The sequence below is a fragment of the Oncorhynchus clarkii genome, chromosome 11 (genome assembly GCF_045791955.1).
Source record: "Oncorhynchus clarkii lewisi isolate Uvic-CL-2024 chromosome 11, UVic_Ocla_1.0, whole genome shotgun sequence".
In the NCBI taxonomy this organism is placed as follows: domain Eukaryota; kingdom Metazoa; phylum Chordata; class Actinopteri; order Salmoniformes; family Salmonidae; genus Oncorhynchus; species Oncorhynchus clarkii.
In genome coordinates, this window is record NC_092157.1 from 6,110,658 (window position 1) to 6,125,022 (window position 14,365).

General features: G+C 44.0%; 1 protein-coding gene across 14 annotated transcripts in view; it reads right to left on the reverse strand.

Annotated features, from left to right (window-relative positions):
* LOC139420137 (abl interactor 1-like) overlaps positions 1–14,365 on the reverse strand; it is a 97,048-nt gene that overhangs the window by 30,861 nt on the left and 51,822 nt on the right. For 6 of the 14 annotated variants that reach the window (XM_071169908.1, XM_071169899.1, XM_071169903.1 and 3 more), the window contains exons 3-6: positions 14,109–14,285; positions 6,961–6,975; positions 5,868–5,992; positions 1,912–2,052 (exon numbers count right to left, since the gene is read on the reverse strand). In XM_071169908.1, coding sequence (XP_071026009.1) covers positions 1,912–2,052; positions 5,868–5,992; positions 6,961–6,975; positions 14,109–14,285 — 458 coding nt within the window. The remainder of the gene's footprint in view (positions 1–1,911; positions 2,053–5,867; positions 5,993–6,960; positions 6,976–14,108; positions 14,286–14,365) is intronic. The other 8 variants (XM_071169909.1, XM_071169905.1, XM_071169904.1 and 5 more) reach the window with 2 other exon arrangements.

Genomic DNA, 14,365 nt, shown 5'->3' on the forward strand with positions numbered 1-14,365 from the left:
TTCCCAGGTCAGCTAGAGGATGACAGAACAACAGTGGTCTGAAACACACAGTTCCCAGGTCAGATAGAGGATGACAGAACAACAGCGGTCTGAAACACACAGTTCCCAGGTCGGCTAGAGGATGACAGAACAACAGTGGTCTGAACACACAGTTCCCAGGTCAGATAGAGGATGACAGAACAACAGTGGGTGCTCTATATCAACTGTTCAAGACGACTGTGTGAGAGAGTGGGTTGAGAGACATTACACAATAATCCTGCTTTTTGAATGTACTGCCATGGTGCACAACTCCCACTCTAGAAGGCTGTATGATATTTGTGTTACTCCATAACCCCGAAAGTCACTGATATTAATCGAGCGTTAAATCAGCTGGTTTCAAAGACGATAATTGGATTGCTGATTGAGAAGCAACGATGAAAAACAGCAGAAATGGCTTTTAGTTTGTGGTGTTGAATTGAGCATCATTTTACTCTACATTTTGTAAGACATCATGTTTTCCTGCCTTATAGAGAGAGGCGTGTGATAACATGTCACATGAGGTTAAAAGTATGTTATAACCACATCAAATGATGATTCCTAATGTACTATGCAGTACTACATCTACTCATCTGAACAGGGCAAACATGGTTAAGATGCACTCTCCCACCACGCAAACGGGGCGGCGCTCCTAGTGGCCGGAGGACTTCAATGCCGATAAACCTAAATCAGTTTTACCTCATTTCTACCAGCATGTTAAATGTGCAACAAGAGGAGAAAAAAAAAAAAAACTCTAGACCACCTTTACTCCACACACAGAGATGCGTACAAAGTTCTCCCTCACCCTTCATTTCGCAAATCTGACCATAATTCTATCCTCCTGATTCCTGATTACAAAAACTAAAGCAGGAAGCACCAGTGACTCACTCAATACGGAAGTGGTCAGATGACGCAGATGCTAAACTACAGGACTGTTTTGCTATCACAGACTGGAATATGTTCCGGGACTCATCCGATGGCATTGAGGAGTACACCACCTCAGTCATCGGCTTCATAAATAAGTGCAAATTGTCCCCACAGTGAGCATACGTACATACTCAAACCAGAAGCCATGGATTACAGGCAACATCCGCACTGAGCTAAAGAGTGGATCTGCCACTTTCAAGGAGCAGGACTCTGACCCGGAAGCTTATAAAAAAAAAACTGCTATGCCCTCAGATGAACCATCTAACAGGCAAAGCGTAAATACAGGGGAAAGATTGAATCCTACTACACCGGCTCCGACGGTCGTCGGATGTGGCAGGGCTTGCAAACTATTACGGACTTCAAAGGGAAGCCCAGCCGTGAGCTGCCCAGTGACATAAGCATACCAGACGAGCTAAATTACTTCTATGCACGCTTTCGAGGCAAGCAGCACTGAAGCATGCACGAGAGCACCAACTGTTCAAGACGACTGTGTGATCACGCTCGCCGTAGCCGATGTGAGTAAGACCTTTAAACAGGTCAACTTCATATCTCAGCTCTCGCAGTGTGACTTTCTGACTCAGGGATTTCAGTGATCGTGCCAGGGGTCTAAACATACAGAGGAGGACTTTAAAAAATAAAAAAAGCACTTTACACTGCAGGCCTTTAGGAACATGTCTGAATCCTCCCAGGCCTTGTTAGTTGAATGTTGCTATTGAAAGTAGTTGGGAGGGGAGCTGTGAAAGCACCTGAACATGATAAAGTGAAAACACTAGAAATGTCAGGTGGGATACAAATTGTGAGGGTTGCTTTTCTCAAATTCAGAGAGGCTGTGAGAGAGAAACATTCAGAGCTGTTGACACTCGTGGTGCTACAAGGACACAATAGTGTGTGCGTGTGTGTGTGTGTGTGTGTGTGTGTGTGTGTGTGCGTGCGTGCGTGCGTGCGTGCGTGCGTGCGTGTGTGTATTACCTGTGGGTTCTTTGTCTCTGGTTGAGAGATGCAGTGCGTCCAGGGCTGTGCTGGCTGCCTAGTCGAGCAGGGCTGGTCATATAGTCGTTTGGCACTGTGGGTGGTTTCACCGGCTCCAGAGTTTTACAGGGCGTGCTGCGTCTGTTAAAGTCATCCGAAGACAGAGAGGGAGATAAAGAGGAGAATGAACCACAATGAACCAGAATGACCCAGAATTAACCAGAATGACTCAGAATGACCCAGAATGAACCAGAACAAACCAGAATGACTCAGAATGACCCAGAATGAACCAGAACAAACCATAATGACTCAGAATGAACCAGAATGACTCAGAATGAATCATAATGAACCAGAATGACTCAGAATGACTCAGAATGACTCAGAATGACCCAGAATGACCCAGAATGAACCAGAATGACTCAGAATGACTCAGAATGACTCAGAATGACTCAGAATGAACCAGAATGACTCAGAATGAACCAGAATGACTCAGAATGACTCAAAATGACTCAAAATGACTCAAAATGAATCAGAGGTCCATTCAATTTAGATTTTTTTTTATCAATGAATACAAAAGAATCCTAATTGAAAAGTAACGGAGAAAATGTTTGTAGTCACAAGCGCGGATGTTAGGTTGGAATGTAGTAGAACCCGACGTCACGATGTACATGTACTTGTTACATACAGTGCCTTCGGAAAGTATTCATACCCCCTTTTGACTTATTCCACATTTTGTTGTGCTACAGCCTGAATTAAAAATGTTTATCTTACCCATCTACACACAATACCCCATAATGACAAAACAAAAACATGTTTTTTTAGAAATGTTTGCTAAATTATTGAAAATGAAATAAAGAAATATCTCATTTACATAGTGTAAGTATTTACACCAATCAGAAACACCTTTGGTGGTGATTACAGCTTCGAGTCGTTTGAATCGGCTTCGAGTCGTCTGAATCGCTTCGAGTCGTCTGAATCGGCTTCGAGTCGTCTGAATCGGCTTCGAGTCGTCTGAATCGGCTTCGAGTCGTCTGAATCGGCTTCGAGTCGTCTGAATCGGCTTCGAGTCGTCTGAATCGGCTTCGAGTCGTCTGAATCAGCTTCGAGTCGTCTGAATCAGCTTCGAGTCGTCTGAATCAGCTTCGAGTCGTCTGTATCAGCTTTGCACATCTGGATTTGGGGATTTTCTCCCATTCTTCCTTGCAGATTTTCTCAAGCTCTGTTAAGTTAGATGGGGAGTGGCGATAAACAGCAATCTTCAAGTCTTTCCATAGATTTTCAATGGGATTCAAATTTGGCCTTTTCCTGGGCCACTCAGGGACTTTCACATTCTTCTTCTTCTGAAGCCATTCCAGCATTGCTTTAGCTGTCTGCTTGGGGTCATTGTCCTGTTGGAACATAAACCTCTCTCGGAGGCTGCTTGGGGTCATTATCCTGTTGGAACAGAAACCCATCTCTAAGGTTGCTTGGGGTCATTATCCTGTTGGAACATACATCTCACACTAAGGTTGCTTGCACTCTAATGCAGGTCCTAGTCAAGGAGTTGCCTTTATGTGGCTCCATTCATTGTTCCCTCTATCCTTACTAGTCTTCCCCATAGTATGCTGCTGCTGCCACCACTATGATTCACGGTAGGGATGGTGTTAGACGGGTCATGAGTTATGCCTGGTTTTGTCCAGACATAGCGCTTTGCATTCAGGCCAAACAGTTCCATTTTTTTTTGTCTCATCAGACCACTGAATCTTTTTCCTTGTGTTATCTTTCATGTGCCATTTTAGCAAACTCCAGGAGTGCTTTCATGTGCCATTTTCTCAGGAGTGGCTTCTGTCTGGCCACTCTCCCATAAATCCCAGATTGCTGAAGTGCTGTAGAGAATGCTGTCCTTCTGGCAGGTTCTCCCATCTCAGCCAAGGAAGTCTGTAGGTCTGTCAGAGTGGTCATTGGGTTCTTGGTCACCTCCCTGACCAAGATCCTTCCTGCCCGGTTGCTCAGTTTGGCCGGAAGGCCAGCTCTAGGCAGAGTCTGGGTAGTTCCATTTCCCACTGTGCTCTTGGAAACTTTTAACACTCTAGAAATTATTCAGACCCCTTGACATAATCCACATGTTGTTACGTTACAGCCTTATTATAAAATTCATTAAATAAAACATGTTCCTCATCAATCTACACACAATACCCTATAACAACAAAGTGAAAACAGGTTTTTAGAATGAGAAACCCAGAAATACCTAATTTACATAAGTATTCAGACCCTTTGCTATGAGATTCGAAATTGAGCTCAGGTGCATCCTGTTTCCATTGACCATCCTTGAGATGTTTCTACAACTTGTGGTCCACCAATCAGGCCTTTATGGTAGAGTGGCCAGACGGAAGCCATTCCTCAGTAAAAGCCACATGACAGCCCACTTGGAGTTTGCCAAAAGGCACTTAAAGGTCTCTCAGACCATGAGAAACAAGATTCTCTGGTCTGACAAAACCAAGATAGAACTCTTTGGCCTGAATGCCAAGCGTCACGTCTGGAGGAAACCTGGCACCATCCCTACGGTGAAACATGGTGGTGGCAGCACTGTGCTGTGAGGATGTTTTTCAGTGTCAGGGACTGGGAGATTAGTCAGGATCGAGGGAAAGATGAACGGAGCAAAGTACAGAGAGATCCTTGATGAAAACCTGCTCCAGATTGCTCAGGACCTCAGACTGGGGGCGAAGGTTCACCTTCCAACAGGACAACGACCCTAAGCACACAGCCAAGACAAGGGAGAAGTGGCTTCGGGACAAGTCTCTGAATGTCCTTGAGTGGCCCAGCCAGAGCCCGGACTTGAACCTAATTGAACATCTCTGGAGACACCTAAAAATAGCTCTGCAGCAACGCTCCTGATCCAACCTGAAAGAGCTTGAGATGATCTGCAGAGAAGAATGGGAGAAACTCCCCAAATACAGGTGTGCCAAGCTTGTAACGTCATACCCAAGAAGACTCGGGGCTGTAATCGCTGCCAAAGGTACTTCAACAGAGTACTGAGTAAGGGGTCTGAATCCTTATGTAAATGTGATATTTCATTTAGTTAAAAAAAAAAAAAATGAGCAAAAATGTTTTTGCTTTGTCATTATGGGGTATTGTGATGTCATTATGGGGTATTGTGATGTCATTATGGGGTATTGGACTCCAGTAAAGTCGTAGTGAAATCTCAAGGAGGATCAAAGGAAATTGAACGAACCTGAGTTCAAGTTGGAGTGTCCTAGCAAAAAGATCTGAATACTTGAGATAGTTCTGTTTTTATTCATTTTCAATAAATATGCACAAAAACAAACAAACATGCTTTCACTTCATCATTATGGTGTATTGTGTGTAGATGGGAGAGAAATGTTTTATTTAAAAAAAAATCCATTTTGAATTCAGGCTATAACAACACAATGTGGAATAAATCAAGGGGTATGAATTACATTCTGAAGACACTATGTATATATATATATATATATATATATATATATATCATATTAACAACATAGTAACCTTTTTACAACCATGTCCTCAACACACTTAATTCGCTCTATACATTAACAATCAGTGAAAATCTGTGCTGGAGAATCTATCCAGCCGAACGTTCCACAGCAGTGACCACGACGGCTAACTGAAATAGAGCTTATCTGTGTTCAAGGCCAGAATTACTGTCTGCTTAGTGTTCAAAACCGTGGCTGAGTCCCAAATGGCATCCTATTCCCTACATAGTGCACTACTTTTCACTAGAACCCCATTGGTCCCTGTCAAAAGAAGTGCCCGAACATAATGAAAAGGGTGCAATTTGAGACTGAGCCCATGTCAAAGATCAGGATGGCACTAACTTTCATGTTTCACCGGCTACGATTCCAAACTCCCCAAATAGCTGCGCCTCTACTCTGCCTTGTAACATGTTGACTACAAAATTGTCATCCCTTGTTTATTAAATAAGGAGGCCATCTTACCCCAGAGTTCCACGCCCTGACATGGTACCTGTCATGGGCGGCGGGCTAGGAGGTTTCTGTGTCGGCGGATTGGTCCTCGATAGTGTTCCTCCTCCTCCTCTGATTGGCTGATTGTTTCCATGCTGCTGTTGTAAGAAAATAAATCAAGACATCTCTGTAAGACATTTAACACAGTGGTAGCATGAAGACTAAGTTGTATGGCAACTGAAATGTGACAGGCTTCCCAGATTCAGTGTACTTCAAATCTTTACTGAGACATTCTAGCTTATTAGCATATTGATAGCAGGACTGAGTCACAAGGTGACCCCAGGTGAAAACTCATGGAGTAATTCTGCTTATCATTGTGACGTGTTTGTTACAAACACGGTGTTCTACCAAGCATGTAAAACAAATAGATAAACATAGCCAATAACTAAGGTCACGCCACAGCTAACATTGGATTTTTATAGGGAGGGACTTGAGGTTATACATATTCAAAAGCATACTCCTTTTTTCTGGGAAGCCCATACAACAGACTAGATAGTTATACTAGAGTTATACTAGATAGTTATACTACTTCTACTAGAGAGTTATACTAGGTAGTTATACTAGATAGTTATACTAGATAGTTATACTACTTATACTAGAGAGTTATACTAGGCAGTTATACTAGATAGCTATACTAGATAGCTATACTAGATAGTTATACTAGGTAGTTATGATATGTAGTTATACTAGATAGTTATACTACTTATACTAGAGAGTTATACTAGGCAGTTATACTAGATAGCTATACTAGATAGCTATACTAGATAGTTATACTAGGTAGTTATGATATGTAGTTATACTAGGTAGTTATGCTAGATAGCTACACATGAACAGCTATTCAACACATATCTACCATGATATATTGAAATGATAAGATCTGTTACTAAGGCTCCGATAAGGACGGCTATAGCAACAGTTGGACTAGGCGTGCTTGTACTATGGATTGGTTTAGGCCAATAATAGAAGGAATAAAATGAATGAACATGAACACATTTTAAAAGGGGGTGGAACAGCCTGGCAATAACAGAACTACGGAAAGATGGGTCATGTGACAAACGGGACTTACCTTGGCTTTGAGCCACTTAACGTAGGCGCAAGAAAGAGAGAGAGGGAGGGAGAGAGAGAGAAGGCATGTCAAAATGGCCAAAGGACCCAGAGTACAGGAGAGAGCCAGTCCAACCACATTATTGCACTGAGTCAACGCTTCTCTAGACCTGGGCCACTCAGTGGTTAGATGGCTTTGCACCGCAGCAAAACAGTGTGGGTCCAATGGTTGTTTTAGTACTCTGTCCTGATATCTATCTATCTATAGTATCTATCTATAGTATCTATCTATCTATAGTATCTATCTACCTATCTATAGTATCTATCTATGGTACCTACCCTACCTACCTACCTACCTACCACAGCTGCACCCCAGACTAGCAGGAATCCTCACATATCCATAGATGTTGCCATTACATATTTAAACAGGTACATCAACACCTCAGCTAAACGGTCACATTTGATTTCTACCTATGTAGAACTATTAGTAACTTTAATACTGTAACCGTTTAGTATCGTGGCCACGGCAACAATGTCAGTGCAAACTGGCTGTCAAACGGTCTTCATTGTGTTCGAAAATGTCATTAAAAAAAAAAGAATGTTCATGAACGTTGTACCTATGCGCTTATACTCTCTCTCAGACAAGTGCTCTGTAATTCATGTTTGAGAGCGTCAAATGTAGGAGCAGTGAGTGCTCCACGCCACGGGTCTGCATTACACTAGGACAAGCACCGGGTCAAGTGGCTCATCCATTATGCAGGCTCCCTATTGGGCGGTGCAGGGCTCATCCATTATGCAGGCTCCCTATTGGGCGGTGCAGGGCTCATCCATTATACAGACTCCCTATTGGGCGGTGCAGGGCCCATCCATTATACAGGCTCCCTATTGGGCGGTGCAGGGCCCATCCATTATGCAGATTCCCTATTGGGCGGTGCAGAGAGCATTACAGGAACAGAGATAAAACAGTTTCTCGGTAGGGGACCAGTCTAGTGACATAGTGACATTGAGAAAATACAGGGCTGCACCAAGAATCAATTCTGAAATATTAGTTATTATTAGGCTACAGTAGTGTTTCTTCATCCTGGTTCTGGGGACCTGGTTCTGGGGAACTAATGGGGTGCACATTTCATATTTTTTTGCCCAAAGCACTACACACCTGATTCCACTAATCAAAGGTTTGATTATGCAGATGATTAGTGGAATCAGGTGTGTAGTGCTTTGGGCAAAAAAAATGAAATGTGCACCCCATTAGTTCCCCAGAACCAGTTCCCCAGAACAAGTTCCCCAGAACCAGGATCAAGTAACTTTGGGCTACAAGCATCAGTTTGTTCAGAAAGGACCATGTTGATGGACTATGGAGAGCTCTGTTATCCCAGTCCAGAACTAAAGGGGATTCGCATCAGACAGTAGTGCAGCCTGACCGTGCTGCTCTCTATTGGGTGAAGGCTACGGCACGGTGGGGTTGGGGCAATGTTCAGGCCTGAGTGGGTCTAAGCAGGATTTGACCACGCTATGCAACCGAAAAGGTTTTCAAAAAAGTAGGTGTATCCTGGATGACTGCTAATACACAGAAGTTAAGTCAGCTAAATCGGATCCATCTTTATAGCCTGGATTGGCTGAATAATGATCATACCGACCGATGCATATTCAAGTTTTAATATTGTGGAAATGAGCACACACGGCTCTAGACCTGGGCTATGGTATGAACAATATGAATACAGTGTACAGGGCAGCCTATATGCTGACATATATTTAACCAGATAAGCTAGTTGAGAACAAGTTCTCATTTACAACTGTGACCTGGCCAAGATAAAGCAAAGCAGTGCGACACAAACAACAACCCAGAGTTACACATGGAATAAACAGGCGTACAGTCAATAATACAATAGAAAAATCTATATATAGTGTGTGCAAATGGCGTGAAGAGGTAAGGCAATAAATAGGCCAATAGTGGCGAAGTAATTACAATTTAGCAAATTAACACTGGAGTGACAGAGAGCCCAATGGCAGTCAGCTTCATGTCAGGCCACAGAGAGCACTATGGCAGTCAGCTTCATGTCAGACCACAGATAGCCCAATGGCAGTACGCTTCATGTCAGGCCACATAGAGCCCTATCTATGGCAGTCAGCTTCATGTCAGGCCACATAGAGCCCTATCTATGGCAGTCAGCTTCATGTCAGGCCACATAGAGCCCCATCTATGGCAGTTAGCTTCATGTCAGGCCACATAGAGCCCTATCTATGGCAGTCAGCTTCATCTCAGACCACATAGAGCCCTATCTATGGTAGTCAGCTTCATGTCAGGCCACATAGAGCCCTATCTATGGTAGTCAGCTTCATGTCAGGCCACATAGAGCCCCATCTATGGCAGTTAGCTTCATGTCAGGCCACATAGAGCCCTATCTATGGTAGTCAGCTTCATGTCAGGCCACATAGAGCCCTATGGCAGTCAGCTTCATGTCAATCCACATAGAGCCCTATCTATGGCAGTCAGCTTCATGTCAGGCCCCCAGAGAGCCCTATGGCAGTCAGCTTCATGTCAATCCACATAGAGCCCTATCTATGGCAGTCAGCTTCATGTCAGGCCCCCAGAGAGCCCTATGGCAGTCAGCTTCATGTCAGGCCCCCAGAGAGCCCTATCTATGGCAGTCAGCTTCATGTCAGGCCACATAGAGCCCTATCTATGGCAGTCAGCTTCATGTCAGGCTACATAGAGCTCTATCTATGGCAGTCAGCTTCATGTCAGGCCACAGAGAGCCCTATCTATGGCAGTCAGCTTCATGTCAGGCCACAGAGAGCCCTATGGCAGTCAGCTTCATGTCAGGCCCCCAGAGAGCCCTATCTATGGTAGTCAGCTTCATGTCAGGCCACAGAGAGCCCTATCTATGGCAGTCAGCTTCATGTCAGGCCACATAGAGCCCTATCTATGGCAGTCAGCTTCATGTCAGGCCACATAGAGTCCTATCTATGGCAGTCAGCTTCATGTCAGGCCACAGAGAGCCCTATCTATGGTAGTCAGCTTCATGTCAGGCCACAGAGAGCCCTATGGCAGTCAGCTTCATGTCAGGCCACATAGAGCCCTATCTATGGCAGTCAGCTTCATGTCAGGCCACATAGAGCCCTATCTATGGCAGTCAGCTTCATGTCAGGCCACAGAGAGCCCTATCTATGGTAGTCAGCTTCATGTCAGGCCACAGAGAGCCCTATGGCAGTCAGCTTCATGTCAGGCCACAGAGAGCCCTATGGCAGTCAGCTTCATGTCAGGCCCCAGAGAGCCTGACTGTTCTTGTTTTTCAGGACAGTCGTGACAGTTTTTAAAAGAACACATAACTGGCAGCTGAGTTGCGGAGGCTGTATTCTGTTTAAACACATTGACATGATTAATATTATAGGGCTCTGGCTGAGTTACGGAGGATGTATTCTGTTCCTCATGTATCAAACACCACATATCAAGGATGAAAATAACACATTATTTGCAAGAAAAGAAACCCATCTAACATCTCCTCTGCATTCTTGAACCTGTTGACTAGATTGAGTGTCAGCTGACTGGGGGAAAAAAATATACTGTATATACAGTGCCTTGCGAAAGTATTTGGCCCCCTTGAACTTTGCGACCTTTTGCCACATTTCAGGCTTCAAACATAAAGATATAAAACTGTATTTTTTTGTGAAGAATCAACAAGTGGGACACAATCATGAAGAGAAACGACATTTATTGGATATTTCAAACTTTTTTAACAAATCAAAAACTGAAAAATTGGGCGTGCAAAATTATTCAGCCCCTTTACTTTCAGTGCAGCAAACTCTCTCCAGAAGTTCAGTGAGGATCTCTGAATGATCCAATGTTGACCTAAATGACTAATGATGATAAATACAATCCACCTGTGTGTAATCAAGTCTCCGTATAAATGCACCTGCACTTTGATAGTCTCAGAGGTCCGTTAAAAGCGCAGAGAGCATCATGAAGAACAAGGAACACACCAGGCAGGTCCGAGATACTGTTGTGAAGAAGTTTAAAGACGGATTTGGATACAAAAAGATTCCCCAAGCTTTAAACATCCCAAGGAGCACTGTGCAAGCGATAATATTGAAATGGAAGGAGTATCAGACCACTGCAAATCTACCAAGACCTGGCCGTCCCTCTAAACTTTCAGCTCATACAAGGAGAAGACTGATCAGAGATGCAGCCAAGAGGCCCATGATCACTCTGGATGAACTGCAGAGATCTACAGCTGAGGTGGGAGACTCTGTCCATAGGACAACAATCAGTCGTATATTGCACAAATCTGGCCTTTATGGAAGAGTGGCAAGAAGAAAGCCATTTCTTAAAGATATCCATAAAAAGTGTCGTTTAAAGTTTGCCACAAGCCACCTGGGAGACACACCAAACATGTGGAAGAAGGTGCTCTGGTCAGATGAAACCAAAATTGAACTTTTTGGCAACAATGCAAAACGTTATGTTTGGCGTAAAAGCAACACAGCTGAACACACCATCCCCACTGTCAAACAAGGTGGTGGCAGCATCATGGTTTGGGCCTGCTTTTCTTCAGCAGGGACAGGGAAGATGGTTAAAATTGATGGGAAGATGGATGGAGCCAAATACAGGACCATTCTGGAAGAAAACCTGATGGAGTCTGCAAAAGACCTGAGACTGGGACAGAGATTTGTCTTCCAACAAGACAATGATCCAAAACATAAAGCAAAATCTACAATGGAATGGTTCAAAAATAAACATATCCAGGTGTTAGAATGGCCAAGTCAAAGTCCAGACCTGAATCCAATCGAGAATCTGTGGAAAGAACTGAAAACTGCTGTTCACAAATGCTCTCCATCCAACCTCACTGAGCTCGAGCTGTTTTGCAAGGAGGAATGGGAAAAAATGTCAGTCTCTCGATGTGCAAAACTGATAGAGACATACCCCAAGCGACTTACAGCTGTAATCGCAGCAAAAGGTGGCGCTACAAAATATTAACTTAAGGGGGCTGAATAATTTTGCACGCCCAATTTTTCAGTTTTTGATTTGTTAAAAAAGTTTGAAATATCCAATAAATGTCGTTCCACTTCATGATTGTGTCCCACTTGTTGTTGATTCTTCACAAAAAAATACAGTTTTATATCTTTATGTTTGAAGCCTGAAATGTGGCAAAAGGTCGCAAAGTTTAAGGGGGCCGAATACTTTCGCAAGGCACTGTATAAATCAGGACAAATACTGTACCATGTCTTTATATAAATCAGGACAAATACTGTACCATGTCTTTATATAAATCAGGACAAATACTGTACCATGTCTTTATATAAATCAGGACAAATACTGTACCATGTCTTTATATAAATCAGGACAAATACTGTACCATGTCTTTATATAAATCAGGACAACTGGTGGACCATCCTCCTTTTGCAGGGCCGTGGATAATTCCCCCCCCCCCCCAAAAATAAAAAAAATAATTATTATTTTGGAACTCAGTCGGGGTCTCAATTTAAAGTTGACAGTTAGAATAGTAGAATACTCAAGGTACAATTTACTGTTGACAGTTAGAATAGTAGAATACTCAAGGTACAATTTTGAAATCTGGTTGTGCATCTATTGATATGTCAGTCGGTGATAGTCACTGAATTAGCCCATGTCACCTGTAAGTTAGTCTAGCAGCCAGCTATCTAAACTTGTGGTAATCATGGTTGAATTTTCATGGTAAATAACATCTTAGATAACATGGTCGGTAACATGCTAATTTAAAAGCCTTTTCAGTTTACATTAGCCCACACACACCATGTGATTTGAGGCCTAGTAAATTGAGAGTGGCATGATGACTTTTATCCTGCCTTATCCTGGCCCATCATTCAACTGGTCGACAACGCTGGCCACTTAATCCAATCATGCCCGACAGCAGCGATTGATTGGTTGATTAATGGGGGTTTGGGAGCTCTGGGGGGAGATGGAGATCTCAAAATGGCCCTGGCTATCAGGGCTCTGATTTCATTAGAGCCGCTGTCATGGCAACCAATACGACCCCTAACGCTAACTTTAGGGACTAAACTATTGTATAAAGTGTTAGCTTGCAACATATCATGGGTTTCATCTAAACAGAGGAACGTCTTGAGAGAACGCTTTAGATGAAGATAACAATATTTCAGTGGTACCACGGCTTCATGAAACTGTTACACTCTGAAGAATTTCTGAGAGCCCAACTCAATATCAGAGAGAAATAGGAGAAACCGATTAAGAGGTCCATTCAGAACTAAGTGCATTTTAAATGTCCCATAAATGCATCTCTGCTCACCCTTTTTTCAGAGCATTCTATGAGCCGTTCTATTTTTAGGAACCTATCAAATCAATCGTTGGCTGATTCCAACCCCGCCCATTACTGAGAATATGTCTGCACAGTTAGCTAGGTGCAATCCACGGATGAGAGGGACACAGTGGGAGAGACAAAGAGACGAAGAGAGAAAGAGGGCTAGAAACAGGGATATGGAATAAAGGGCGTGAGAGGGGGAGGGGTTAAAGGGAGAGAAGGGGGAGGGGTTAAAGGGGGAGAAGGGGGGGGGTTAAAGGGAGAGAAGGGGAGGGGTTAAAGGGAGAGAAGGGGAGGGGTTAAAGGGAGAGAAGGGGAGGGGTTAAAGGGAGAGAAGGTGAGGGGTTAAAGGGAGAGAAGGTGAGGGGTTAAAGGGAGAGGAGGGGAGGGGTTAAAGGGAGAGGGAGGGGTTAAAGGGAGAGGGAGGGGTTAAAGTGAGAGAGAGGGGAGGGGTTAAAGGGAGAGGGGAGGGGTTAAAGGGAGAGGAGGGGAGGGGTTAAAGGGAGAGGGAGGGGTTAAAGGGAGAGCGAGGGGAGGGGTTAAAGGGAGAGGAGGGGAGGGGTTAAAGGGAGAGAAGGGGAGGGGTTAAAGGGAGAGAAGGGGAGGGGTTAAAGGGAGAGGAGGGGAGGGGTTAAAGGGAGAAATGGGGAGGGGTTAAAGGGAGAGAAGGGGAGGGATTAAAGGGAACTAAACAAACAGAGAGAGAATGTAGAGGAGAAGAAAGTAAAAAGTGAAGGAGCAGTGATTTCTCAGAACGGTAAATGAGCATTTCACCGTCAGAGCCATGCGGTGTTGTGAAATAAATCACTGTTGGACTGTTTTTAACCAATCAGCATCCAGGATTAGACCAAACCAATGTATAACGCGATAGAAAACTCACCTTGACCCCATGGCCAACGTCGTCCAGCACGTTGTAGTCGATGGGCTTCCTGATGTACCTCACCGGCCGCTCTATGTTACCGGGGGCGACGATCTTGTGGGTCCTCGATGTGTTCTTGTTGGTGGTGAGGATCCCGATCTCTCGCCTGGCCACTTTCTCCTTGTGGATGTCCACCGTCTAAACACATGGGAGACGGAGAAAAGACACGATAAGTGCCTCAGAGCTATGGGACAGAACAAGGACCATTGACTGAATTA